The 14,740-nt window shown below is 47.4% G+C and overlaps 1 protein-coding gene across 4 annotated transcripts in view; it reads left to right on the forward strand.

Moving 5' to 3' along the window:
* Positions 1 to 14,740, forward strand: part of LOC146797824 (galectin-4-like) — a 190,031-nt gene that overhangs the window by 82,837 nt on the left and 92,454 nt on the right. For all 4 annotated transcript variants that reach the window (XM_085625016.1, XM_085625017.1, XM_085625015.1 and 1 more), the window contains exon 4: positions 1,045 to 1,200. In XM_085625016.1, coding sequence (XP_085481142.1) covers positions 1,045 to 1,200 — 156 coding nt within the window. The remainder of the gene's footprint in view (positions 1 to 1,044; positions 1,201 to 14,740) is intronic.

Consider the following 14,740-nt stretch of genomic DNA (forward strand, 5'->3'; position numbering starts at 1 on the left):
ACCAGCAGTGATGACTTCAGCGTCCTCTGCTGGCCCAGTCCTCCCTTCCCCCAGCAACCTTAATTTATCTAGCACACAAATTTTCAGGCAGTAACCCCATGCACGCAGTCCTCTCGGAAAATCAACCCATGCAACTATAAGATATTCCTAGAGATGCAGTGGAGGCTCCAGAGTGCCAATAAAAGCATCCAGTATGGATCCATTGTGAGAAGCAGGGACTACAATCCGTAACTTGGCCTAGGACACCATGGGCCTCATTTATGAGGCCAGCCGGCACTATTGCACCGCTGTAATGTCACTGCGTGAAAGGGGCATTCCATGGGTGTTGCTGGGGGCGTTCCTAGCAACATCCATGGCTTTTTGACTCTGCCCCAGATTTACGAGAAAATGTAGGTCTGAGGCAGTACCAAAAAAGTATAGAAAGAAGAAAAAGCCTCTTGTGATTGCTTTTGTGCAGGAAGGTTTTCCCTCCTGCACAAAAATAATGATCCCCGCAACGCAGGCACCCTAACACCACGGTGCAAAGGTACCTGCGTTGGCTCATGGCAGCCCATTGTGTGCCGGTGCAAAGGAAAAGGACAGGAATGTGCCGTATCTAATAGATACAGCGCATTCCTGCCCTTTTCTTTTGCCGCATGGCAGCACAGTGGCAAGGCCTGCAGCGCTGCCCTACTGCAAAAAAAACCCATAAATGAGGCCCCATAAGTGTTGGCATCAGTCTTAATTATGCTCCTCCAGAGTATGCAGATGTTTTAATGAGTGTTAATGGATGCATGCGGCAATCGTCTACTTCTGAACTAATGAAGGAACAGCATCATCGGCCTTTTATTTCTGGTGTAGTTTCAAACAAATGAAATATATCTCCCAAAATGGGAATGTCCATCGTTCAACACTCTTAAATCACAGTCAGGGAATGGTGTGTCCTGTGTAAGACCTTGCCTAGGAAAACAGCCTATTCCATATAAAAATTGTATAGAAATTCTGCAACATTTTGAACCTCGATCACTAATGTCAACTAAAGGTGTGCCGTCTGTCTTCTGATAGGTGAATGTGAACGGTGGGTCATTCTATGAATTTAAGCACAGGATTCCGCTCGAGCGTGTGGAGTTCCTTCAAGTGGCTGGAGATGTCACCATTGAGTCCATCAAATTTGGTGCAGAAGCTGGAGGATTTGGAAGCAACATGGTCATAACGAGTGGGGTGAGTAACATGAAAAGGAAAGTGAGGATCAAACAAGGCTGGAAGGTGGGGGTCATTTGAGGGAGCTGTGAAACGTGGTTGTTATTTAGGGGTTTGTGTTGTTTAAGTGTGAAGTGGTATTAAAAAGATTCAGGGCTTGGTGAGTCGTGGGTAAAGTTGTCAAGAAAGTCAGCGATTAAGCCGGGTCTGGTGGTGAAGTAGACTATAGAGGCCTGGTTTGACCTCCTGGTCGGTGGTTCAAATCCCATTGAGTCGACATAGCCTTGCATCTTTCTGAGGACGATAAAGTGAATATCATTGAGTTGGGTAACAATAAACATCTGTTATTCAGTGCAAGATGTCTAGGGGTGAATGTGCGCTTTACAAATACACGTGTTATGTTATGTAATTAATGACAAGAAGTTGTGTGCAAAAAAAAGGATAACAGTAGAGGAGGCAGAAGACAAGGTCTTGGTGAATTAAGTGGCAAGCTGTTCCAGTAGAATGAGTAATAGGGATATAAAGGAGCATGCAGCCAGAGAGTAATGGATTTTGTAATAGACAATGATTGGGAAGGTGAGTAATGGGTTCTTAGTGGATGGCCTGGAACAGCTGTGTATGAAGGAAGTGACTGGAAATTCCTGAGTAGGATAGAGAATAGAGAGTGATGGGAGGTCATTTATCAATGATGTTATGGTAAACTTGCCAGTCCTTTCATACCATACAGTATGCCATTTGAAAGGCCTTTTGGTGCTGTTGGCTGCCTTGATTTGGCAGAGTGCTTGTTGTATGTTTCCCTAAGTGGAGAGCTGTAAAGGGTTTTTTGCCTTATGATTACCATTTACATTTTTCTAAGTACATTTAGCGTGATGTATTCCCCAACATCACGGGTTTCCATGAGGTGGAACTAGTGTTTGTGTCTATGTATTTTTTACCAGTGACTGTCCCCAAGAGCAGAGCTGTCACAAACCCCACTTCTCATGGGAGGCAGACCCAGCTAGATCTCCTAAGCCCCAGATGAAACAACATTCACTCTTCGGAGAAAAGTAGAATGCAGTGGTGTCTCACACCTCACCACTGAGTTATGGCCAATCAAATAAGGAGTTTTAGGAGTTGGGCACCCTATCAGATTAACTCAACTCCAGGGAAAGTATTGAATATAAATACTGATCTCCACCCTGGCCGCTAGAAACAGTAGATACACACACTTGTTGATATTTTACAATAAACGTTTATTTATTATGCACTATTCATACAGAAATATTATGTAGCAGAATAATGGTATTTAGGCAGGTAATCTCTGCAATCAAGGTTTATTTTAGAAATACCGCAAACATTTTACACCACTCATTCCTACCCTCTTCTTTAGATTAGTTTAGTTCCCACCTAATATCTACATCAGGGTTACTGGATTGGCTGAATGACTATTAGAATTCCTTCTCAAATTATATCTTGAGCCAAGAAGGTGTCCCTGCATACCTCAGAAAATCCAACAGGTCTGCAGTCAGAATGTGGTACTTTGCTGTGTCCCTCCAACAATCATCCTTCTTTTCTGCTCCACCCAAATCCTCAGCACTCTTTATACCTTCTTCTCCAATAATTTTCTATGGAGTGGAGGGGGACTACTGCTCAGCTTCTTGTGTCATCACTGCAGAAGACTAGCAATGATGCACACGGAAGGCAGGCAAATGCTGCCATTGTATTTCCCGCCAAGCCCGATTTGTGCGATGAAGGATGGCCTTGCAGCTCTCATCATTGCACATAGTCTACTCCTTTTGAGATCTGAAAATAAATTTCAGTTCTCTTTTTGTTAGTGCGACTAATAATATACAACTCAAAAATGAATGCCCGAAGTTATATGGTGATCTTGCATACCCTGTTAAGATTACCATTAAAAATAGTGGTTTCATAAGTCCTAAGCAGCTGGAACAAGGTCACCGAAGACCAGCTTATCACCACCCTCGCCCGAGACCCACCAACAGACACCACCAACACCGACACAGCCACCCGCAACCTCAGGCAATGGATCGATGACTGCGCCAACACCCTCGCCCCGATCAAAAAGCTCTCAAACAGACGTACCGACAGAAAGGACCGCTGGTTCACCACTGACCTCCAGGAATCCAAGCCGACCTGCCGAAGACTCGAGAAGTAGCACCACGAACGGACCCCGGACAACCACGCTGCCCTAAAGAACGCCAACCGCAAGCACCACCAACTCATTCGAGCCACCAAAAGGACCTCCTTCAAGGAACGCATCGACAACAATGCACACAACAGCAAAGACCTCTTCAACATTGTGAAGGAACTCGCCAACCCTAGCTCCAGCTCCAACGACATCCCGCCATCGCAAGACCTATGCGACTCCTTAGCCACCTTCTTTCACCGCAAGATTGCTGACATCCATGACAGCTTCAATGCCCAGACCCTCCCCACAGCCGCCGACACTGCAGACTCACCACTCCCCAGCCTCACCAACCACTTGCTTTCCTGGACCCACATCAACGACGATGATACCATCAAGACCATGAACACCATCCACTCTGGCTCACCATCCGACCCCTGCCCTCACCACATCTTCAACAAAGCAAACCGCATCATCGCACCCCAACTCTGGAAGGTCATCAACAGCTCCTTTGAGACCGCCACCTTCCCGGAAATCTGGAAACACGCTGAGATCAATGCCCTACTAAAAAAAAACACAGCGGACCCAGAGGACCTCAAGAATTTCCGGCCCATCTCCCTGCTTCCGTTCCCGGTGAAAGTAATCGAAAAGATCGTCAACAAGCAATTGATTCACTTCCTCGAGGAGAACAACATCCTGGACCCGTCCCAGTCTGGATTCTGCAGCAATCACAGCACCGAAACCGGCCTCATCGCTGCCACAGACGACAACAGGACCCTACTGGACAACGGCAAAACCGCGGCCCTCATCCTGCTGGACCTCTCGTTCGCCTTCGACACCGTCTGCCACCACACCCTACGCACACGCCTACATGATGCGGGAATAAGCGACAAAACTCTGGACTGGACCACCTCCTTCCTCACCGACAGAACCCAGAGGGTTCGCCTCCCCCCATTCCGCTCTGAAGTCACCAAGATAATCTGCAGCGTACCCCAAGGATCATCCCTCAGCCCGACCCTTTTCAACGTCTACATGGCACCACTCGCCAACATCGTCCGCTTGCACAACCTCAACATCGTCTCCTATGCCGAAGACATTCAGCTGATCCTCTCTCTCACCAAGAACCCCGCCACCACCAAAACCAACCTCCACGAAGGAATGAAGGCCGTCGCCCACTGGATGCAGAGCAGCCGCCTGAAACTTAACTCAGACAAGACAGAGGTCCTCGTCCTGGGCTCCACCCCCTCCACCTGGGACGACTCCTGGTGGCCAGCCGCCCCGGGAGCCGCACCCTCACCCACCAACCACGCACGCAACCTGGGGTTCATCGTCGACTCATCGCTCTCAATGTCCCAGCAAGTCAACGCTGTCTCCTCCTTCTGCTTCAACACCCTCCGCATGCTCCGCAAGATCTACAGGTGGATCCCCGCCGGAACCAGAAGGACGGTCAGCCAGGCCAGACTGGACAACGGCAATGCCCTCTATGCAGGAACCACAGCCAAACTCCAGAAAAGACTCCGGCGTATACAGAACGCCTCCGCACGCCTCATCCTCGACATCCCCCGCCACACCCACATCACCGCCCACCTGAAAGACCTGCACTGGCTCCCAGTCAACAAAAGGATCAACTTCATGCTCCTCACCCATGCTCTCAAAGCCCTCCGCAACGCCGGACCAGCATACCTCAACAAACGTCTCACCTTCTACACCCCAAACCGCCAGCTTCGTTCTGACGACCTCGCCCTCGCCGCCATCCCACGCATCGCAGGACCTCCACTGGCGGCAGATCCTTCTCCTACCTCGCCGCCAAGACATGGAACACCCTACCTACACAGCTGCGTCAGATCCAGGACCTGCTGACATTCAGGAGACCCTCAAAACCTGGCTGTTGAAGCAGTAGCTGCCCCCCCCCTACCCCCAGTGCCTTGAGACCCTCACGGGTGATTAGTGCGCTTTACAAATGATTGATTGATTAAGCCTGACACACAATCGCTAAAGAGTTAGTGCTGTCATGCTGGCACACGGTGTGTCTATGTGCAGAATATCTAAAGTGCCGCTGTGACCCAAAAAGAGCATTCTGGACTAGGGATCAAACAAAAGGTGAAACAGGCTACTGGAGGGGTTATAATAGCCAAGTTATAAAATGTTTCCTGAATAAAACTGGCTCAATAAGGTCCAGATGTTGGTAGCCAAAATATTCCAGTGTTTACAGGCACAAAGCAAGAAGGAGGGACTGAAAGATGACTGTGTTTGATCTTTGCAATGGAGAGCAGAGTTTGTCTAGTGGACTGAGAAGTCATTGAGGGATGTAAATACCCGAGTTGGATTACAAATGAAGGGGTCCTCCTTTTTGGATAGCATTGTGGACTAAGCACAAGGACTTAGAAATGATCCTCTTTTTGATGGGTTACCGATGGAGATCTTTTAGCTTACTGGTGACAAGGGCAACAGGAGGAAGGGTTAGTAGGAGTCTCGCAGCAGACGTTTACACTACTTGAAGTCAGCAGATCAGTTACAAGGGGGTGCCCAAATATAGAGAATTACCATACTCCAGCTTTGAGGTGACAAGCACATGGATGACTATATTTCTAGTAGATTTTGGCAAAAAGGTAGGAATTTTTCTCAACATTTTGTGCGTGACAAAACAAGTAGCAGTGAACTGGCCAATTTTAGTGGTTAAACGGAGCTGGAGATCTACCACAAAGCTGAGATTCTTAGCTGATTCAACAGTGGTGGGGACTGGTTCTTGAAACCGCCAACAAAGGGACGACCAAAGAAAGGTATCTCCCCATTTCTGTCCCCATTTAGCTTGAAGCAATTCATAGCCATCCCAGCCAGCAACTGTCTGCATGGACTGGGAAAAGTTAGAGGCAGTATCTGTTGGATCTTCGGAGAGGATATATTTGGGGAGGAAAGTCTGGAGCACTGCTCTTATGATGGGGGATAGAATTAGAATGGTCTGTGGGTATTAGATGATTTTTGGCAATAGAAGAGAGTGCTCAAGAACAATTGGAGGACATATTGAGTTTCTGCATTAGGTAGTTCATTTTAGCGGTGCAAATAAGCCATTGGTATTTTTTTATAGCTGTTTTGTAAGTTAGTTTTGCAGGTTCTTCATAAGCTAATCTCCAAGGGCTGTATTATACATATGGCACATTTATCTTGGGTATGCAATCAGGAAAATGCACCGTATTGGGATGAATTTGCTGCTCCCAGGGCAGCTTCAAACCCGTGCTGGCCTCGGGGCAGCGCATTCATGTGAAAAATGAAGCGGCTGCCTTGAAGCAGTTCAATGTGTCACAGTGCAGGCAGGATTAGAGATCCCCTTGCAGGCGGGTGCAGTAAGTTACGGCATTCACCTGCAAGGGGATGTCTGGGGGGTCCATAGGATCCTTATTCCCCGACAGAGGGCTGCTATTAGGTGGCGCGATGTTAGTGCACCTCCTGACAGCTTCTTTGCCTCTGCGCCTGCGCCTGGTATATGGCGCAGGCGCAGAGGGCTCTTGTGGGTCAGGAACAAAGCCTGCTTGGGGTGGAGGTGCTCCTCACCTACCCCCAAGCAGGAACAGCTTTCAGGGCGGTGTGCCTCATAGGTTTCCTGCCCTATTGTTATGCTGACCAGAGCCTCTCCAGCTAGTGGAGATGCCCGCCCCTTGACCAAGGCCCATTTTTGGGGGCAAGGACAGGGGAAAATGTGTAGTCAGGAGAGGTGTGTCCCCTCTCAGCCAGAACCACCCCAAATGTGTCCCGAGCTAAAGTGACCCCTCCTTAGAAAATCCTACATGTTGGATGGAAAGATTTTAGCCAATATGATTAGGGAACGCACACTCCACAAAGGAAGAGGACATACCAAGGGTGTAGTCACCCTAAAGGTAAGTAGCCCCCTGGCTACTACCTGGCAGTGCCTGTACCACCCCTAAATTCAGTATTTTGGGGCACTCCTGAACTTTGATCCTCAGATTCCTACAACCTAAAAAGAAGGATGGAGAAGGCGCTATGCAGCAAAGCTTGAAGATGACGACTGACTTGGCCCCAGCCCTTCGGCCTGTCTCCAGCTTGAAGAGCCTGCGAAGAAGACTACGTCTGTCCTGTGGCCAGCCACTTCAAAGCACCCCAGGAAGACTGCCACTCTTCAACAAAGACCAGCACTCCAGAGGACTGTGGCCCTGTCCATAAAACTCCAAGTCTAAGGACTCCGGATCCAGGAAGATCTGCGACCTCTGCCGGTTCAGCACCCAACGCCCACAGACCTTTTTCTGAGAGGCTTACTTGTCCAGTGACATCTCCCCAGCGATCCAGACCTCGACTCTATCATTGGCTGACCTTTCCTGGACCCTATAAAGTTGCCAGCAGCCTCAACACGAAGGGTCCACCCGACCGCGACCCGCTCACGTAAATAAAATCGGACGCCAAAAGGCACCCCTGCATCCTCAGCCACCTGACCTTGGGGAGCCCAGCCTACGGTGTCCAGACCTTCACCAACATTCCAACTTACCTGTCCAGCCAGTGGACACCTTCATCCATCCTCCAAGCCCGAGCCTGCAGCCTCTTTGTGCAATCAAGATCCCCCATTATCTTGCATTGGGTGCCGACGCTGATTTGCACCCTGCATCTGGCCACCCCTGTGCCTCTGGTGGTGTAGCTTTGGTGCTGCCTTATGCTCCCCCATGTGTTTGCTTTAACCCCCGGGGCCTGTGCCCTGAAACTGCGAGTAACTGCCTGCAATCTGCACCTTATTCGTGCCCCTAGTATCCATTTACTAACATTGGGCTCAGTGACCTCTGCACACCGCCGCCCCAGTGCCGCTGGTGGTGCAGTACCTACCTCAATGTGACCCTTGCCCAGTGTCAGTTTAAAACCCCAAATACTGAAAGAGTAAGTTGTGTGCTTACCTGTTAATGCATATAACTGTTTCCCCCCCTTAGGATTGCATTGCATTTCTCCAACTGCATTCAAATGTCTATTTGCTACAATGGCTACGTTCTACAATTGCTGATGACAACACAAAAGCATTTCGAGTACTAAAAGGCATTTTTACTGCTTTGCTACGGAGGAGATTCAGAAGGAGGTGGACGGGGTAGGGAGGGCTGTGTTGACCTCTCTGCCGCGTTTGATTCGGTGAACCATTCAGTGCTTATCAACCGGGTAGAAAGGGTCGGGTTAGGGGCGCAGCCCTCGCCATCCTCAGCTCCTTTGTTTCAAATGTGCAACAGACTGTTATATTTAGGAATTTCACATCTGACCCGCTTTCTCTTCCCTGCAGGGTGCCCAGGGTTAATCTTGATCTCCCAAGCTTTTCAACATTTATGTCCCTCCCCCCCCGCGAAGCTAATCCGCTCACACGTTTTTCAGCAGTCTCATACGCCAATAACACGTAAATTGTCGTGCCATTTCCATCTGACGTAGATATTGTTGCCAACAATTTCAAGAACTATCTGGTACACATTGTAACATGGATGCAGGGAGATTGCCTCAAACTAAACTCTGAGAAAACAAAGGTGATTCTCTTCGGAAACAACACCTCCTTCTGGAATACCTCATGGTGGCCATCTAATATAGACCCTCTACCATCCTAAGCTCGGAAATTGACAAATCTGGGGGTCACATCTGATGTACACCTTGGGTTTTCCAATCAGATAATTCAGATCACCTCGTCATGGTTTCATCTCCATAGGATATTAAAAAAGGGCTTTCCATTAATTCCTCAAGATATGCTAAAAATTATCATGGTGGCTCTGGGTCTTAGTAAGATTGATTACTGCAATGCATTATATTTTGGCATTCAGAAATACAGCTTCAATCACTTCAAAATGCGGCAGCTCGCATGCTCTAAAAGTCCCAAAGTTCTGTCCCATCTCAAAAAGCATTTGTAGTCTTCATTGGCTACCTCTCTGTGAGAGGATCAAATTTAAAGCCCTGTGCATGGTCTATAGGGCTCTGCACAAAACCGACCTTCTCTACTTCCAGACAATTTTCTCAAGATATGCCCCCACTCTAAATCTGAGATCAGGTGGGACTAAACTAGTGATCATCCCAAAAATAAACAGAATAAAGTGGGGAGACAAAAGTTTCCCATTTTCAGCAGCTAAGCTTTGTAATATCATGCCATTATCTTTGAGAGCTCAACCAACTCAGGCTGTTTTCAGGAAATCATTACAAACCTGGCTTTTCATTTCAGGCACTGCCTAGATCATATTTCTTGCTCTGCTATAGAACATCAGCGCCAAGACGACCCGGCATTCCCGTGCTCTAGAAAACTTTTACTTACTTACTTACTACAAAGGATATAGGATAAGATGAGGCGTAACAACCAGAGCTGCCGACTTTGGACCTGGGGAACCAGGTTGAAGTCTTGGCGTCAGCTAAACACCCTGTGGTTCTGGCCAAATCACTTAATTTCCCCATGCCTGCTGAATATAAATGTGCTGTTGTGTAATAAAACTGGTTCTCATTTAAAATGCTCCAGTACCTTTGGGTCGGATTCACCCTATTAAAAAAACGATATAAAAAGGCAAAAACTCCTGGACGGGCTGGGGTAGGGTTGCTTGCAGGGATGAATGGGGTTAGGGAATCTCAGCAGACTTAGGCGTGCGAGCAGCCCTCAGGGTGTATCAGATAATTTTCTTATAGGCACTAGGGTGACCAACTGACATGGGTGCAAATTAAGGACGGTGAGGAGGTCGCACAATAGAATATCATTAAGCCCATCCACATCCGAACATATTTAATTATTTGCAAACCTATCCATCATGTATCCTTCTATCCATCATTTCACTCATCCATCCCTCCATCCACCCTTTCACTCATCCGTCCATCCTTTCACCCATCCATCCATCCTTTCACCCTATCCATCAGTACACTCATCCATCCACTCTTCCACCCATCCATTCACTCATCCATCCAGCCTTTTATCCTTTCACCCATCCAGCCATTCTTTCACTCACTCATCCATCCACCCAGTCACTCATCCTTCCACCCATTCACCCTTTCAGTCATCAATCCATCCTCCCTTTCTCTCTCCATCGACCCTTTCACTTAGCCATCCTTCCATCCATCCATCTACTCATCCACTCATGAATCCATCCATTGAACTTATCAGTCTTCCATCCACCCTTTCACTCCTTCACTCATCTATCCATCCATTTGTCCATCTACCCTCCCTTTCACTCCCTCATCCATCCTTACATCCACCCGCTCACTCATCTGTCCAGCCATTCATCCTTTTATTTATCAATTTATCAATCCATCCATCATTTCACTCATCCATCCACCCATTAACTCACCCATCACCCACCTGTTCACTCATCCATCCATCCTTTCACTCTTCCATCCACCCTTTTACCCATCGATGTACCCTTCCATCCATACATACATCTTTTTCCCGTTTCTCTCATCCATCCTTCCACTCACTCATCCATACATCCTTTCTCTCATTATCCATCCATTCACCCTTTCATTCATCCATTCACCCTTTCACTAATCTATCCAGCCATCCACCCATTCCTTCATTTACTCACTCGCCCACCTTTTCATATTAATTATGAGCTGAGCCTTTGTCTGCAGAATTGCAGACAGAAGAGGCCCAACAAGAATTTCACCCTTGCTGTAGTTCCTAAGGCAATGGGTGGGGGTAGGGTTCCCTATGCCCCTGCACATAGGAAATCTGAAAACATGAAATTCATGGGTCATGCATGATGCACAGTGCCAGGCCCTGAGGTGACTGTGACATGGTGTTGTTTCCAGGGCTTTAAGTGGGATGAAAATACCGGGGGGTCTCTCTAAAGGGAGTGTTTGATGTAATTAAGGGCGTGGGTTAAAACACGTAAGCTAAAAATCTGTGCTTAGTATAGTGTTCTGCCTGACAGGTATTTTGCCTCTTCTGTCATTGTATTTAGATATACAACAACAAGTAATGTTACACCTGCAACAAGCCAGAACTATTGGGTTTGTCAATGGTTGTTAGTTGCATAAAATAAAAAAGTAACAATCATGGCTTTCTTGAATATAATATTGAAAATGCATCATTTCTAAAATGAGAGACTGTGAAAGAACTCTAGCCCCTTCTTTTTAACTTCTTTCACCAGCTCCTTTTGTTGAGCTGGATTCTCATGTAGCAACATTGGCGTTTTTGCACATTTCTAGAATGCCCTGCCCTAGACAGAGCCTGGGGGAGGCCCACCACATGCTTTACCAGCCTAGACTGGACCATTGTCATTCTGTATGTGGCAATCAGCCAGCATACAGCATGACAATGGGCAGGTGCAGGGCCGGACTGGGAACCACAACCGGCCCTGGCAAAGTGCTCGGCCGGCCCCCTCCCAGGGGAGGTGGGAGGGGGGGGGGTGCCGCCAGCTCTTTGCCAAGGCCGGTTTTCTGCCGATTTTGTTACAGGGCCCTGTAGCAAAAACGGCCCCCAGAGGCCCAAAACCGGCCCCCACCCGTGCGGCGCACCGAGGGATTGCCCGGTGCCCGCTACGGCCAGTCCGGCCCTGGGCAGGTGGGACTGCTCTTGTGCTCTGAGGAGGAGTGCAAGGCAGCTCCATCAGGGAGTTGAGGCTTCATGCAGGGAACAGTGCTGTTTCCTGCAATGCCCACAATTATGTACAAAAGGCGTCCGTAAAAGGGATCCTCATGGACAACGGACATGAGGTCCAAACAACGGACGGAGCGTGAAATTTATGGATGGTTAGTCACCCTACATCATACATAATCACATAAAGATGCACCCTCACATACACACACATGCCACATCATATACACAGAGTAGGAACTCACATATATCCAATGACATCACATGTTGCTAAAATAACACAAACATGCATACCTCTCACCGTCGCAAACCATAAATTAAAACATTTGAAAATGGGCAAATGTTTGGAAAACCTTTGTTATTGACTCCTATATTGCTGAGTCAGCATTTTACAGTGGCAGAAGAGCAGGCATCCCACCTAGTCAAAAAAAAAAATAAGACACCTTCCCTGCTCTGGGTGTGGTGTACACTTCGGCAAAAGTCCCTAATAAAATGAAGGCAGAAGACTTTGGAAAATGGAGCACTTTTGCGGCATCGGGAAAGGACTATGGCGAATAATGAAAAACTGACCCCAGATTCTAAGTTTCTTAAATTTACTTGAGAACACTCACCCACAGGCTCAATTGCCTCAGTGGTATTAGACCAGAGCCAGTTCTATCAAAGCTGTGTTTTGAGTAAATCTATTGCAGGCTGCGCAACTTGTTATGAACGGAGAGGAATCCTGTCCCTTGTGCGAGAGATGAGACACCAGCATCATGTAGACGCTCAGGAACACTTAACTCAGTTTGGGTGAACTGACCCTGGCATATGCATTTGTTGAATTTGCCCCACTGTTCACAAATATAACGTATGTTATACCGATTTGGATTTTTTTTCATTTGCATATTTCTGGACCATTCCAGGTTTTTTCAGTGTACCTACTGGTGTGACATAGTACAAGTATCTTCTGATAAGTATCAGACGCTTTACATTAATACCTTTGGACGCCTTCATTTATCACTAGTTTCTGAACAGAAGCAGAATGTCATCAGCACCTATTACATTACACAAGGTCACATTAGTTTGTAGGCACCGGAGATTAAGGGATTTGCCAGAATAATACGATGTTTAAACCTGAATTTATTTTTTATTTCATTGTGTGTGGGTTACTTTTTTGCCTTCGTAACTGCATATGAAATAACAAAGTCCTTACAGAATAGTTTGTTCTTCTCAGCCACCTCTTTGACCCTGCCACCAGTCTCAATGACCCCAGCCCCCATAGCAGGATTTGTATATTTTGCACTTCAAGTCTGTAAATGAAAACCGCCAGGAATTGCACCAATAATTGCCCCGGGAATGCAGTCACAGACCCCAGGGGGGCGCGCCCCACTGTGTGAAGACCTCCGTGTTTGATAATCAGAATGATAATGGCCGATAGCAATCCGTGCCGCCAGGGGCTGCTGCAGGCCTTTCAGTTCACAGCAGTGCAACCTGGCCCCCTGCAGTGAGAGTTAGAGAACTCCCAGGCTGCTTGCAGGGGGGACAGCTTGCACCAAGGCCCAGAATTACGGACAAAGGGCGCCCGTGAAAGATTTCCTGACGGACAACGGACAAGAGGCCCAAATAACGGGCAGTCCGTGAAATTTAGGGACGATTGGTCACCCTAATAGACACACAGATGCGGAAGAGACTAAGCTGTATGTTGAAGTTTTGAAGTATTTTATGAGGTTCCACTCCGAACTGCTTTTAAAACACATAGGTTTCCGAATTATATATTTGGAAAATGTAATCAGTTGGCTTCAGTTTAAAAAAAGATTTTATTAAGGGAGAGAAGGAGCCTCTTAAAAAACTCCTAAAAAGGCCAGACTTTCTCCCTATGTTCGCTCGTTGCAATACGCGGCTGGTATTGATATTACCAGGGTCTCGTTTCGACTCCCTGTCAAGCCCTGTCATTGAGGGGTTTTTTCTCCATAAGAAACCGCCAAAACAGAAAGTGATAACTAGGACAGCTTAGAGCAGCAGGGTTAACAGTTCAATGGGAGTGTCCCACGAATCAACCACACCCATAACCAGCCTCTAGCACAGCAGACAAGAAGATGCCACTCTGCGACAGAGATTCTTAAGCTTTTGACTTATGCGGACTCCTACTTAATCATCCGCCCCCCCTCCCCCCCACACCGAGTCATTACTGGAAACCAGCGAGTCCCATAAATCAATTTGAGTATACCAACTGAATTTTTAGCCTCCAATTTGAAAATTCTTCACATTTACAGAATGATTTCAAGTTTTACATTTTGCTTCTGTATTTACATACACTTTATTATTCTGATAATGTTTATTATTTTTTGATGCAGTCATGCACCACATAGGTAGGTTTCACGTACCATCCATGGTCACCCAACCACAGGTTAAGAACCGCTGTTCTATGAGACAGGTACAAATGCTACAGTCTTCCAGATGGAGCACCCAGCCTGCAGACTTGACTCATGTTGGCATGGACTTACCTCAGGGGGTCAGAAACTTGCTGTGGCTGAGGGTGGCAGGCTGGTGGAGACCAGTCAGCTGTACACCATAGAGGTTGTTTTTCAGGGGCATCTCTAAGATACCCTCTGAGTGCATTTTGCAATAAATCAAACACTGTGGGTTTATTATGCTGAGATGTTTGGTACCAAACTTCTTAACTTTCAGTAAAGCCATCAAGGATCTGCGGAGTTCATAATGACAAACTCCGAGCCCTTGTACTGAGTATGGCTTCACTGCACGTACAATGACTGAGAATGGACTTAGACACTATAGGGGCATATTGCTCATGCAGTTATGCCCTCGCCTGTGGTATAGTGCACCCAGCCTAGGGCTGCCAGGCCTGCTGGAGGGGTGAATTACATATGCCACAAGCAGTGTTTGTGGGCATGGCACAGAGGGATGTG

This window comes from Triturus cristatus, chromosome 9, assembly GCF_964204655.1.
Source record: "Triturus cristatus chromosome 9, aTriCri1.1, whole genome shotgun sequence".
Lineage (NCBI taxonomy): Eukaryota > Metazoa > Chordata > Amphibia > Caudata > Salamandridae > Triturus > Triturus cristatus.